At 33.5% G+C, this 12,457-nt stretch overlaps 1 protein-coding gene across 2 annotated transcripts; it reads right to left on the reverse strand.

The window, feature by feature from the left end:
• Positions 1-1,362: 1,362 nt before the first annotated feature.
• LOC141653767 (uncharacterized) lies at positions 1,363-8,765 on the reverse strand. 2 transcript variants are annotated; one of them, XM_074461613.1, is made up of 11 exons: positions 8,565-8,765; positions 8,326-8,367; positions 7,845-8,227; positions 7,670-7,742; positions 7,181-7,498; positions 6,976-7,076; positions 6,347-6,389; positions 3,252-3,346; positions 3,123-3,154; positions 2,901-2,965; positions 1,363-1,884 (listed from the first exon to the last, which is right to left on the reverse strand). In XM_074461613.1, the coding sequence occupies exons 2-11, from the start codon at positions 8,332-8,334 to the stop codon at positions 1,597-1,599; spliced, it is 1,407 nt and encodes a 468-aa protein (XP_074317714.1). In that variant the 5' UTR covers positions 8,335-8,367; positions 8,565-8,765; the 3' UTR covers positions 1,363-1,596. The 2 variants fall into 2 exon arrangements, with proteins under 2 accessions (XP_074317714.1, XP_074317715.1); XM_074461614.1 differs by lacking the exon at positions 2,901-2,965.
• Between the last annotated feature and the right edge of the window lie 3,692 nt (positions 8,766-12,457).

A 12,457-nucleotide genomic window follows, 5' to 3' on the forward strand; every position in this document is an offset into this window, starting at 1 on the left:
AGACCACCACCACCTCGGGAAAGCGATATTTGATGATTTCATACGGGTAGAATTTGGATGGGTGTACAACCCGCGGTCGAACAGGACCCCCAACTTAAGGGGGCCCAATCTAGTCTGATATCTTATTATATGCAGTGTTAATTGGGTGGTACTTTGGGCGTGGGGATAGTAGTTCGACTCGCAGTGACTGCTTTTTTCACTTAAATTTTGCACATTTAAAATTAAGAAAAAGTACAGCAACCAGGAATCGAACCTGGGGCGCGTGTTTGTGGCAATGCTAATATTAACCATTATGGCATTTCCAAGCACATGTTATCCTAAAGAAACATTAATATCTATATCTGTTTGTGGAAAAGTATTTGTTATTTTTTAAGAAAATATATATTATTAGTTATGCCGCACCGTTGATTAAGGGCCTACATTTAAGATGTCGCACAGGGCCTCCAAATTGTCAGGGACGGCCCTGATTTCATATAACCACAACAACGAATGCATGTCAAAGATCTATTATGTACTCATTTATTTTATTCCAATTTTTTCCAGTTAGTTATTACTCTAATTAATATCTCATAGTTATCAAGTAAATGAAGCGTATTAGTAATTACAAATTAGCGAATTGCTTTCTTTTGTAATACTTTGTGTATACAATTCCCTATTTTCAGTGAAACGCGAATTCAAGTAAATGAAGCGTATTAGTAATTACGAATTAGCGAATTGCTTTCTTTTGTAATACTTGGCGTATACAATTCCCTGTTTTCAGTGAATCGCGAATTCGAATTATGTGTATTATGAATTCGACAACCCTGATTGGTAAGAAATCCATTAGCAGCAAATGGGTTTTTAAAGTTAAACATAAGTTTGATGGCTCTATAGATAGGTATAAGGCATGCTTGGTAGTTAAAGGCTACACTCAAAGAGAGGGGATGGGTTTTATCTCAGCTTGATGTGAACAACGCATTCCTTCATGGAAATTTGAATGAAGATATTTACATGAAGCAGCCTCCTAGTTAGAATGTGACTGATCCTACTCTTGTTTGCAAACTAGAGAAATCCCTATATGGTTTAAAACAAGTTTCTCGTATGACAAACTCAGTTGCTCAGCAATGCTCTTAAGTCCAGGGGATATACTCGGTCTTTGAATGACTACTCTCTCTTTACACAGATACCTGACAGCTTGCAAGTTTATGTAGCAGTTTATGTGGATGACATTTTAGTCACTAGTAATGACACTTCTGAAATTACTTTGAAGAATTTCCTTGATGAAATGTTTAAAATCAAGGATTTGGGATCCATGCACTACTTAGGTCTTGAGTTTACTCCTCTACCTCTGGTTTCACTGTCAACACAAATTTGCCACAGATATTTTAAAGGAACTTGATACCCAAGAGTGGAGGTCTCCTGTCAGTCCTTTGGACACTACAATAAAACGTATTCTCAATACATTATCTGATGATGCATAAGAAATCATTTTAAAGGGACAAAAACGTGTTCTCATTACATTATTTGAAGGACTGAAAAGTACTTTGTAGATTCAATCTCTTCCGAAAAGGAAGAGCAAGGGTCGCTACACCAATATCAAACATATTAAGTGAGCCATCATTTTATCACACGCCTGGCAATATTAAAGAATTGGGATAGCCTCAAAGATGGAAATTTAGGCTTAGTCGGCTTCATTAATTTGTTCCTCGAACTCATTGTTGGGGTATTCCTTCTTTGGGGTATTTCGACATCAAACCCACGTTTTGCACTAGCCATGTATGCAAGTGGTTGCGGAATCAATTGATAATGTGTACTAAATCGGACGTTAATCCTTGGGAGTGGAAGCTTTACTCCTTGCTTTGGTGTTGTGCTTGGGAGTGGAATCTTTACTCCTTGCTTTTGGAACTGCCAACCCCAAATAAAAATCATCAAATTACATTGTTTAAAAATAGTAAATTATCAATTACTCTCTTTTATATACCACTTTTAAAACCTACTCCCTTTCATATTTTTTTTTTAAATTACACCTTTAAATATCAAAATGTTATGTATATTTTGAAACCAAAATCCATCTCAGGCGAATAAAAGACGAATATTCCGACCATTTCAAATTTTTCCCTTCCAGTTTTGTTTTTTTTTCTAACCAAAACACCCTTGTACTTAGTTTATAATGAGTCTTCTACATATTTAATCATACATTTAATTTTGGGATTTTCTCACTTACAAATTTGAACTTTTTCATTTTTAAAGTGTCCCTTCTTTCTTGCAAAAAAAAAAAAAAAAAAAAAAAAACTCTGGGCGTCAATAACTCTCTACTGCGTGTTTAGAAAACGATAATTTTATATTAGATTTAAGGTTACCCATCCTATTTGTACTTGATAAGTTCATAGCGCTCCTATGTGTAAGGAGGTGTTTTACATTTGTTAGGACCTTATTTAGGTTTATGTGATTAACATATATCATACGGTGTTAACAAAATACAATTGCAATCCACTTACACACTATGCATGTTTTTCAATGGAAAAAAACCTAAACACACAAATGAAACAATGCTAATAAGCCGAGCCGAGCCACAACATTGTTTCCACACAAATCCGGATTGCCATTATAATTAGAACTCGTAAGGGGCCTAGCCATACACGAAGGGGAGAGAGGTTAGAAACCAATTGGCAATAGAAGGAGAACCCCTAGGCTTTATTAAGGAGCGACTCTCTAAACCACTACCAAGGTGGGACTTCGTGTTGGTTTCTTACTTTCCAACAACAAACAAGTACATAAAACTGAACCCTGACAACAAACATGTACCTAATCTATGGACGCCTAAGGCCAATGGCGTAGTGGTTTCATTTTCTATGAACGAATTGTTTAGAACAGACTACAAAGCGCGACTAACCTCAAGATGACTACAAAGCGTGACTAACCTCAAGATGGCCATACAAAGTCGGCATTAATAATAACTTCTTCTCTATAGCATTATTTAGACAATCTGCAAAAACTAAAAAAGGTTACATCCATTCTACAAAAGGTGAATGATCCATTATTACATGTGGTTTTCCAAGTGTAATTCATGAATCTTCATCGAAAACTAAAAGACATTGAATTGAATTGAATCAGCAAAGACAAACCAATAAGCAAAAAATTACCTGCATCCTCGGTCGTGAGGCTTGGGAGCACCCTGATATAATAACATATACACGGTAAAATTAAGGTGAACCTACCATGTTAGGAAAATATTAAAAGCATCATCGACTACACAAATAAGATGATCATACGTGTTGATATAGGTTTGATCCAAATCATGTCTCTTGAGTTCAAAGGGTAAGACCCTACAATTTCCAAGCCATCTAACTCTCTTCTGTCCCGGAATCTACACCAAATAAAGACTCAATAGTATAGATCTCATTCAAGTAAGCTATTGAATGAAGGTTAAAAGTTCAATAGTAAAAGGATACATGACACACATCTAGTAAACATCATAGAGAAATAGTGTGTGATGACACACACTATGGATAATATAACAAAGTTAGTTTAATGAGGTGAAAATGAAATATATAAAACAATAATGTACTTTTCAAATATTTATTGCAACTCTAATGTTAAGAAAGTAACTATTTTATAAAAATTACAAATAGTGCCATTTGAAAGACAAGTTTAACTTCTTGAAATGACTCGATTTCATAAAAAAAAAAAAATCCAACAACTACAAGTTTATGTAAATCACTAACGAATCGTCCCGGTGACTTTTTTTTAAAATATTTTATAGCCATAAGATATTTTTCTTGTGCATTTTAAGCAAGACAACTATTTGAATTCATAGTCTACATTTTTCTTCATATATACTATTTTAAGGTTAGAACTAAGTCGTCTCATTCAATTTTATTATCCTTAAATACTTATCATTTTTTATAGATAGATATAGAAATAGAGTAGAAAAGAATACAATTACTTATCTCAGAGAAAATATAACTTATGGCCGGTTTTTTTTTTAAAAAAAAAATCACTCAAGGTGACTTTGTGCACAAAAATTAGTAATTTGAAAAAATTTATAATAAATGTTTTCGAAAAGAGCATACACTAAAAAGGGGATATTACAATTTTTTTTCTCCTTTATTATTTGGTTTTGAAATTCACTTTTAAAAGGTATTTAAATTAGCTTAGATTCAAATTTGGTGACTTTTGTACTCCAAATAACAAGGTTTTAAATTCGCTTATATAGAGTGGCATATAAATTGTTAAATAAACAAAAAAAAAATACGAGTCACTTAGTTTACTATGTAAATATTTGTAGATAAAAAGGGAGTAATTTGTATTTTTTTTTAAAAAAAAAAAGCTGCCATTTGAAAATGTTTGATTGTAAAAGTGTAATTAGTAATTTTCCGATTTTACTTGTTCCAAATTCACTCTTACAATGTATTTAATTCAACTTAGATTTAGACTGGGTGATTTTTCGATTTCAGATAACAAAGTACCAATTTTGCCTATTTAGAGTGATATATTAATTTGTGGAATTGTTTTTTTTATTAATACCATCAATACATAAATGTTGTTCTTTTATTAATAATATCAATGCATAACCGTAAGTTCATGCGGAAAATCTTTATTACATATAAATTAAAATAGTTTGGTTGAATAAAAAAAATTAGCAAAATAATAAAAGTAAAATGACGGATTAAGTTTGACTATAAATATATAAGGTGTGCTGAAAATTAATAAAATAATAAGAATATATTATGGTTGATTTTATTAAAAAAATAAAAAAAAAGTATATGTACGCAAACTTTTCTAATTAATAAAGTCTTCTTATATTATTAAATTAAAGTTTCAAAATGAGTGTAAACAAATATCTGTACTATGTACTAGAGATACAGATAAATTTGTGGCTAAATTAGTGAATTAATTGAAATATTCAAAAACATTTATATTATGTATAAAATAATGTGATATAAAGTTAAAGTTGGATAAATTAACTTTAAACATATAGAAAAGCATAATTTAGCATGGTGATAGTTTTGTTCAATGGATATGGTTGATAATTCATATGATTGAAACAATGACTTATTTTAATAGTTTTCCTTTCACACGTGGTAAATGTTTTTCTTTCTTCGATTTATTAGTTTTATAAAAGCATACCTGTTAGATAATAAACATATCGTTAGTCTTACATTGACCTATGTATTACTCCCTCCAATTTTTTTTTATTTCCTTAGTATTGTGATTGTAAATTTTGTATGTATATATAACTTACCTTCTGTTGAAAATAATATTTGGTGAAACAAGTTTTGATGAAAAATGAAAATATATTCATTTTTTAGTTATTTATGGTGTCAAAGTTTGTAAACTTGTACCCTAAAAATGAAAATGGGAAGAGATATAAAAATGGGAGGGGAATACCTTTGTCTTCACCGAACTTTACGTATAACTAAAATAAATGTTAATCTATTGATTTTTTACGTTTCATTTGTTTCTATTAATGTACTAATGTGAAATATTTAAGTATAACCTTCTTATTCATTATTAGGGATGGCAATAGTGACCCAAACTGAACCAAAACCAAAGGAAAAAGTTCAATCCAAATCCATATTTTAAAAACCCGTAACCGATCCACTTTTAAAAAACCCATATCCAAACCCACCATTGGAAAACCCGAACTAAACCCGAACCCGATCCATTCATACCCGAACCCGATCCATTCAAATATTTTAGAAAATCTAGGCTTTATTAAACTTGAAATTTCAAATTTGTCATATTAGATGAAATTTTTATATGGCCAAAGCAAGTTTTGGATTGGGTTTTGGATTATATGGTGGATCGGGCATGTATTTGGAGCGGATATGGATTTGAAAAAAGTATAATGGATCGGGTATGAATTTCAATATTTTGGATATGGATCGGGTTTGGACATGGATCAATGATCCAATAAGTAAGTGGATCGGCTTTGGATCTCACAAAACCCAATCCAACTTGGTCCATTGCCATTCCTAATTCATTATCACCATATTACAATTTATTTAATTTTTGATTTATAAATGCGAAGAGTTTAATACTCGCATTTTTTGTGTGAAATGAGGCCCGCGAATTACAATATAATGAGAATGTGGATTTGACGTAGACTTTATGTCATATAATATATACTCCTACATTTTAACAACTAGGTTAAGGTCTGTTTGATATTAAAAAAAAATAGTTAGACGAGGTTGTTATCTCTATACTTATGATTACATTAATTCACTTTAAAATGAGTTTTGGAACACATATTTGATAATGTAAATTTATAACTTTACTTTTACATAATTAAGTTCATTACGGGCTTTCAACCTAGTAGATATAATAGATAAAAGCGGTGCTAAATGAAGGGTTGTATGCTTACATTAATTAGCTGGTCAGCTTCTTGTCTCACGGGCTTAAAAAATCTGAAAAGGCAAGGCTTGTCAGAAGGAGCATCAGGAAAGCAAGCAAAATCACTTCTAACCTATGTTGCTCGGACTCTTCAAAATATTACTCGGTTATGGGTAGCACATTTGGACATTTTATTTTAGACCAAAAACATTACTTTTTTTTCCATTAAATAGCCAAACCGACACTTGGACACCCACCATGACGGATACTTCCAACCAAGTCCGAGCAACATAGCTTCTAAGTCAACATTGCATTTATAGGTGGCTTGTGATAGGAGAAACTATTATGGACGTAATGGAAGCTAAAATGAATTGAAATATGAGAAAGTGGTGGTGGTGGTGGTGGTGGTGGTGAAGCCTGGAGGAATGAAATTGGGGTGGTGGGGGGCTAACACCCCCAATTGGAGGGAAGCGAAAATGGATCTCTTGTACAAGGTAAATCATAATCTCACAACAAAGGAAAGAATGAATTGGAGGGAAAACTCTGGCCATCCATACCCCCTCCTCTACCCTTTCCTTCCCACCCTCCCACCCGTCCTCTCCCTTTCCCTCTTTTTTTGTATTTTTTATCCAAAAAAAGCCTTAAGGTGAAGACACAAACCGTAAAAAACAATCATCCGGTGAAGAAAGTCCTTGATTGTTGAGAGCAACTTCACGAACAAGGAAAGCAACGTCCAGATACGAGCGTAAATAAGCTTGCTTCTGAGAGAGAACAAAAAGGTAACAGAAAGGGAATCCACAGAAAACAAACCAACTCTATCAGTGTATAATTTCTCAAAAAATGGAAATAGGGTTGATGAACATACGTTTGGATATTGAAGCCTAGTATATGCCACAAACTTATGACCAGCCATAGCTAAAGCATCAACCAGTAGCAACATAGCCTCTTCAATATCCGTCCTCTTTTCCAAGGAGTATAAGACGTGGTAGAGTGTGGCAATTGACGAAGACGCTACTTCAGGAATTACGAAGTATGAGGACCAAAAAAGCTCCGGGGCAGCCAAAAACAGTAAAGCTACAGGAACCATTTCCCTCTTATCGGCGTAGTCCATGAAAGTTTGCCTGACACTCTCCTTGTTTTCGGTATTCTGCACAAGCATCCTTAGAACTTCCAATTGTCGTCTCTGTGGCAAGAGTGCAACGACTCATACAAGACAGTGTTAAAGAATGATAGGAATAGAAACAAAACAAACTTTGACAAGACGGATCCATTAAACAAATGATAGAAAATAAAAATACAGTAGTGGTAGTAGTAGTAAAATAAAGTCGAGTATTAAAGAGATGAGAGAACAAACCATGCAGCTGCAAAGCACGACAAGTAACTCATAGACTGACAGACGAGGATTCCATCTCCTGGCGTTATGACCTCTAGGGAAATGAAAACAGAGTATCCACGGCATAGTTAGATTATAGGAATAAGAAGAGTCAAGCGAAGACGGTCTATAAAGCTTGTTGGAAAAGAGAAATTACGATGAAATTGTTTTGATAGTGCGGTTAATAAGATCAGGGTGAACATCGACACTATCACCCCTTTCAAGAAGATACTTAGTAAGCCTAACAGAACAATGTAGAGCGGCAAGCTGCAGTGGAGTTAATCCTTCCACCAAAATGTCTTGGATATCAATAAGTCCTTTAGTTTCGCCATTTAAAACCGCCATACAGCAATTTAAAGCATCCAAACGAAATATTTCTTCAGGATCAGATAGATCACGGTCTTGTTTGAAATCAGGGAGCTTGATGAGCCTAAGAAATTCATCTTTGTCATCAAGAATAAGCGCATTTTCTAATGCAAACTCAATGCACAAGGCCGCCGCCTCCTCGACACGACGAGGATAACTCCAATAGGCAACAGGCTAACAAGGCAAATGCACAATCACAATTATGAAATTCTAGATATATGCAAGGACAACCAAAGTTGAAACAAAAAGGCAAGGCAGCTATATAAACGTACCTGGTCCATCTTGATTACTATAGCTATGCGAAATTACTTCTTCTGTTACATAAAAATCAAAGGTTTCATCACACAACGAACTAGTATGTCGATGACAGTACAAAGTTTCGAGTTGAATTACACTTGATAGAACGAATAAAACCAACAATCATAACAAATTAAAACTTTCAATAAATAACATCCCCAACTTAATTACAATCAAGAGTTGAATTCATCAGATAGGCAAAGGGGAAAAAAACCTTGGGAAAGGTGGATGACACCGAAAGTCTTCCAAAGGATTTGGGGTGGAGAGTTGCGGAACGGCTGTTGAGAAGAGATGATGACATCTGCCGTAGGGTTTTTCCATCTCTTTCTCTTTGTTAAAAGTGAGAGAAAAGTTCCTTGGACAATTATGTCGTCCTCAATTCTTTTCAAATTAGTATCATCGACCCCGTGCGATGCAGGCAAGATATTTACAAAATTTTCACAAAATCTCATTGAAGACGGCACATATTCGTCACTCCGGAGTGACGGATACCATTCCTCTCACAAATGACCCAAATAGAGGAGGGAGGGAAGCACATCAGCACATGGGGTGCCCCCACCTTATTCCCCCTATCCGTTTTGTGAGTGACACTACCCGTCACTTGCTCCGACCCGTCTTCAGCAAGACTAATTGCAAAATTTTATCCTTTACTCCATAGTGGATTATTTATAGACTAGTTTTTGAACCCGTGCACTGTACGGGTGGCAATGTAGAATGAAAATAAAAGTAAATCTTAAATATATAGCGTTTGGGGTGAAAGTGTAAGGCTAATTCATTAGTACTCGTAAAATTTAGATGAAACTTTTGTAAAGTTATTTTATTTAAGCATATATTTGTAAAGTCATAATACTTTGTGATTTTTTTTTATTTTTATTTGTTAAATTATGCGAGCTTTAAGAGAGACTTACTGTTATTAATTATTATATTGCCTTTCAAATGTTAATTATATTTATCTGATTAATTATATCACAAATTTGTTTTAAGGGAGACTTAGTTTTATTAAAGTTATAAAATAACTTTATGATAATTGAGGTTTTCGAGTTCGTGACCAAGGATTATAGACAGTCAAAGATTTTAGCTTAAAAAGAGGGGTACCCCATACAATATGAAAACACATAAGGGTATCATGTATAATATCCTAAAATATAATGATAAATTAATAAATATATATATATATATATATATATATATATATATACTAAATATAAATATCATAATAATATAATAAATAATAAGAATAAGAATAATAAGAATAATAATTATGTTGAATAAAACTAAGTTGAACTAAAATGAATTTATCTGAACTGAACTGAACTTAATGGAGCTGAACTGAACTGAACTGAACTTAATAGAGCTGAAATGAACTGAACTGAACTTATAAGAACTGAAATTAAGTCCAAAAGAACAGGGCCTTAAAGTGTCTTTTGACGGTGGTAACTTTCTTTTCTACCTCTTACTAATATTATATACGAAGTAAGTACATTATAACATTAAATTAAAAGTACAAATAATTTATGCAAATAATTTTATTAAATTTACTCTTTATAAATCAAACTAAAAAATATTGTGCTATAGCACACAATCTACCCTAATATACGTAGTATATTGTAATACAATCTACAATATTTCAATAGCTTGATTTCCAAAAGCATATTAAAGGAGTAAGTAGATTAGGGGGATGAGTTTTTAACCCATTGAAAAAAGTGTAACTATTTAAGCAAAAAAAATTCACGACTTATTTGTCATTTGAAAAGGATGGATATAATGTATCTACCTTTATCAAATTCGACTGGTATTAATACGATGTTTACCGAACTGGGCTATAACTAATTTGTCATGTTTAAATTAGTTTTCCAATTTGTCAAAAAAGTTGTTGTCATGTTAAAACTGAATTTTTACATTTGTTACTAATATATGGTGCATATAATTATCTTATAAAGATATCATATCATTAAGGGTGTGTTTGAATTGAGAGGTTTGGAATGAAAAGAAAGGGAGGGAGAGTAGGAAATATAAAATCACTTGTTTGGATAGCAAATAAGGGTGGAGGGAAATGGAGGGGGAGAGATTTGGAGGGATCCATTTTCCCTTCTCCAAGACAAATCAAAATCTATCCGGCAAGATTTAAAAGGAAATTGTATCCAAACACACCCACACCCAATTTGCCCTCCCCTCCCCTTACCTCCTTTTCTCTTCCCTCTTTCCCCCTTCCTTCCCTTTCCCTCTACTTAACTACTTTTAGGCATTGTTTGGATAGGAAAAAAGGAGGGAAAGGAAGGGGAGGGGGAAGGAGGGAAGAGAAAAGAAGGGAAGGGGAGGGAAGGGAGAATGGAGGAGATGATTTTCCCTCCAAATCTTGCCTATGTTGGTGGGGAAATAATTTGCCTTGTAGGAGGGAAATGAAGGGATCCATTTTCCCTCCCCTCCAAATCACTCTACCTTCATTTTGCTAACCAAATAATGGATTTCTCATCCTTCCAATTCCCTCCCCTCCCTTTCCCTCCAAATCGCTCAATCCAAACACACCCTTATTATCCAAACACACCATAAGTCTTTAAATTTATGATACTCCGTATGAAACAACATTAACCTAGTGATTTTTTAGATGTTACAATAAGGAGTAAATCATGCAACTCTATCTTACGTAAACATGCAAGGACCTAGTTATAATCTCAATGTCTTGTGGTAATGGGTGGGCAAGCTGAATACTCATAAACATGCAAGTTAAGACCTACGGAGATAATCCGAAGTTCTATCTTACATAGTTACACGTAGCTTCTTTCTTGACAGGTATACTGTATACTCCGTACACTATTTCATGATTTTCAACTCATTCTCATGACAAGTTTAGTTTTGAGCCCAATTCATCTTGATTGTACATTGAAGCTCTTGCAAAGAGCACATACAACAACAAAATAAAGGTAACAACTTATCACACCTTCATTCAAATTAAACATCTTATTCCAATCGATTGAGGAGGAGAAAAAGAATGAACCCTATGAAATTAGAATTAGTCAAATTCAAGAACCTAAAATCCAAATACTCAGATTTTTTCATCGTAACAATTACTCGTATTTGTGACAATCCCTATGTGTAGTGTTGTATAGTGTCAATAAAGATGAAAACCTATCTGAATTCATCAAATACGACACACTATACTCTACTATAGCCAAGTTAAAAGTTGTTACGAAAAATATAAAGTACAAAAGTGTGTAGTGTAATATATTGACTAAAAACTTGTAAACTTAAGGGCTTAAGGCTACAAATTAGTACACACTACACTCTACTATGGGTTCATTGGTAAACGTATAGACCACATTCGAGAGCAATCAATCTGTTAGCTATCAAGTTAAGGTAGAGAATTTACTCTGGGTTATATAATCTTGTGACAAACTTCTCTATAAACTTGTGTAAAATCAGCAGTACAGGAGAAAAAATAATTTTTTATTATTAAAACATAAATCGATTGTTATTGTGCTAGATGCACGTATTTAATCACTCGGGCTCAGAAGTCTATCAGTATACTTTTGTTATGCGATTAACCTACGGAATGAAAAAGACATAAGAGCAGGAAATTAAAGTCAATGTAAATACTTTTAATAATTTAAGCCCATCACAAGTTACAAAGTGATTGAAGCCATTGAATGACCTCCTTGTTCCATCCTCCCTCACTTACCTTTCCCTTCCATCCATCTCATCGACTCCCCTATCTACATTTTGTTTTATTATACCCAAACTGTTTTGTCTAAATACTTTACCTATTAAAAATGGGGTGGAAATAAGTTAATTATAACGCCAAATTACATAGAGTATAGAGAGACTATGACAAACACTGTAAAAATGGATGGGTAATGAGAGAAAGAAATAATTGCCTACATGTAAAAACTAAAAGGAGTAATATTTTGAGTTAGCTTAACTTTGTATTGGTCATGTTGTTACACAATACACACTACCCCAATCCATTTTGTTCCTATATGTGACTCCAATCCCGCCTATTATGCTAATTAATCAAACGATTTTGTTCCTCCCCAATTTCATATTCCTCCAAATCCACGGTAAACAATTGCCTACATGTAAAAGGAGTAATATTTTGACTGTAAATATTGA

Source organism: Silene latifolia, chromosome 4, assembly GCF_048544455.1.
Source record: "Silene latifolia isolate original U9 population chromosome 4, ASM4854445v1, whole genome shotgun sequence".
NCBI classification, from domain to species: domain Eukaryota; kingdom Viridiplantae; phylum Streptophyta; class Magnoliopsida; order Caryophyllales; family Caryophyllaceae; genus Silene; species Silene latifolia.

What these genes read in the sequence shown, in the direction of transcription:
- LOC141653767 (XM_074461613.1), bottom strand. An exon ending in CCGGATGATTGTTTTTTACG is followed by an intron (nt 6,390 to 6,975) that starts GTTTGTGTCTTC and finishes TTGCCTTTTCAG; the next exon opens with ATTTTTTAAGCCCGTGAGAC. An exon ending in AAGCTGACCAGCTAATTAAT is followed by an intron (nt 3,347 to 6,346) that starts GTAAGCATACAA and finishes TATTTGGTGTAG; the next exon opens with ATTCCGGGACAGAAGAGAGT.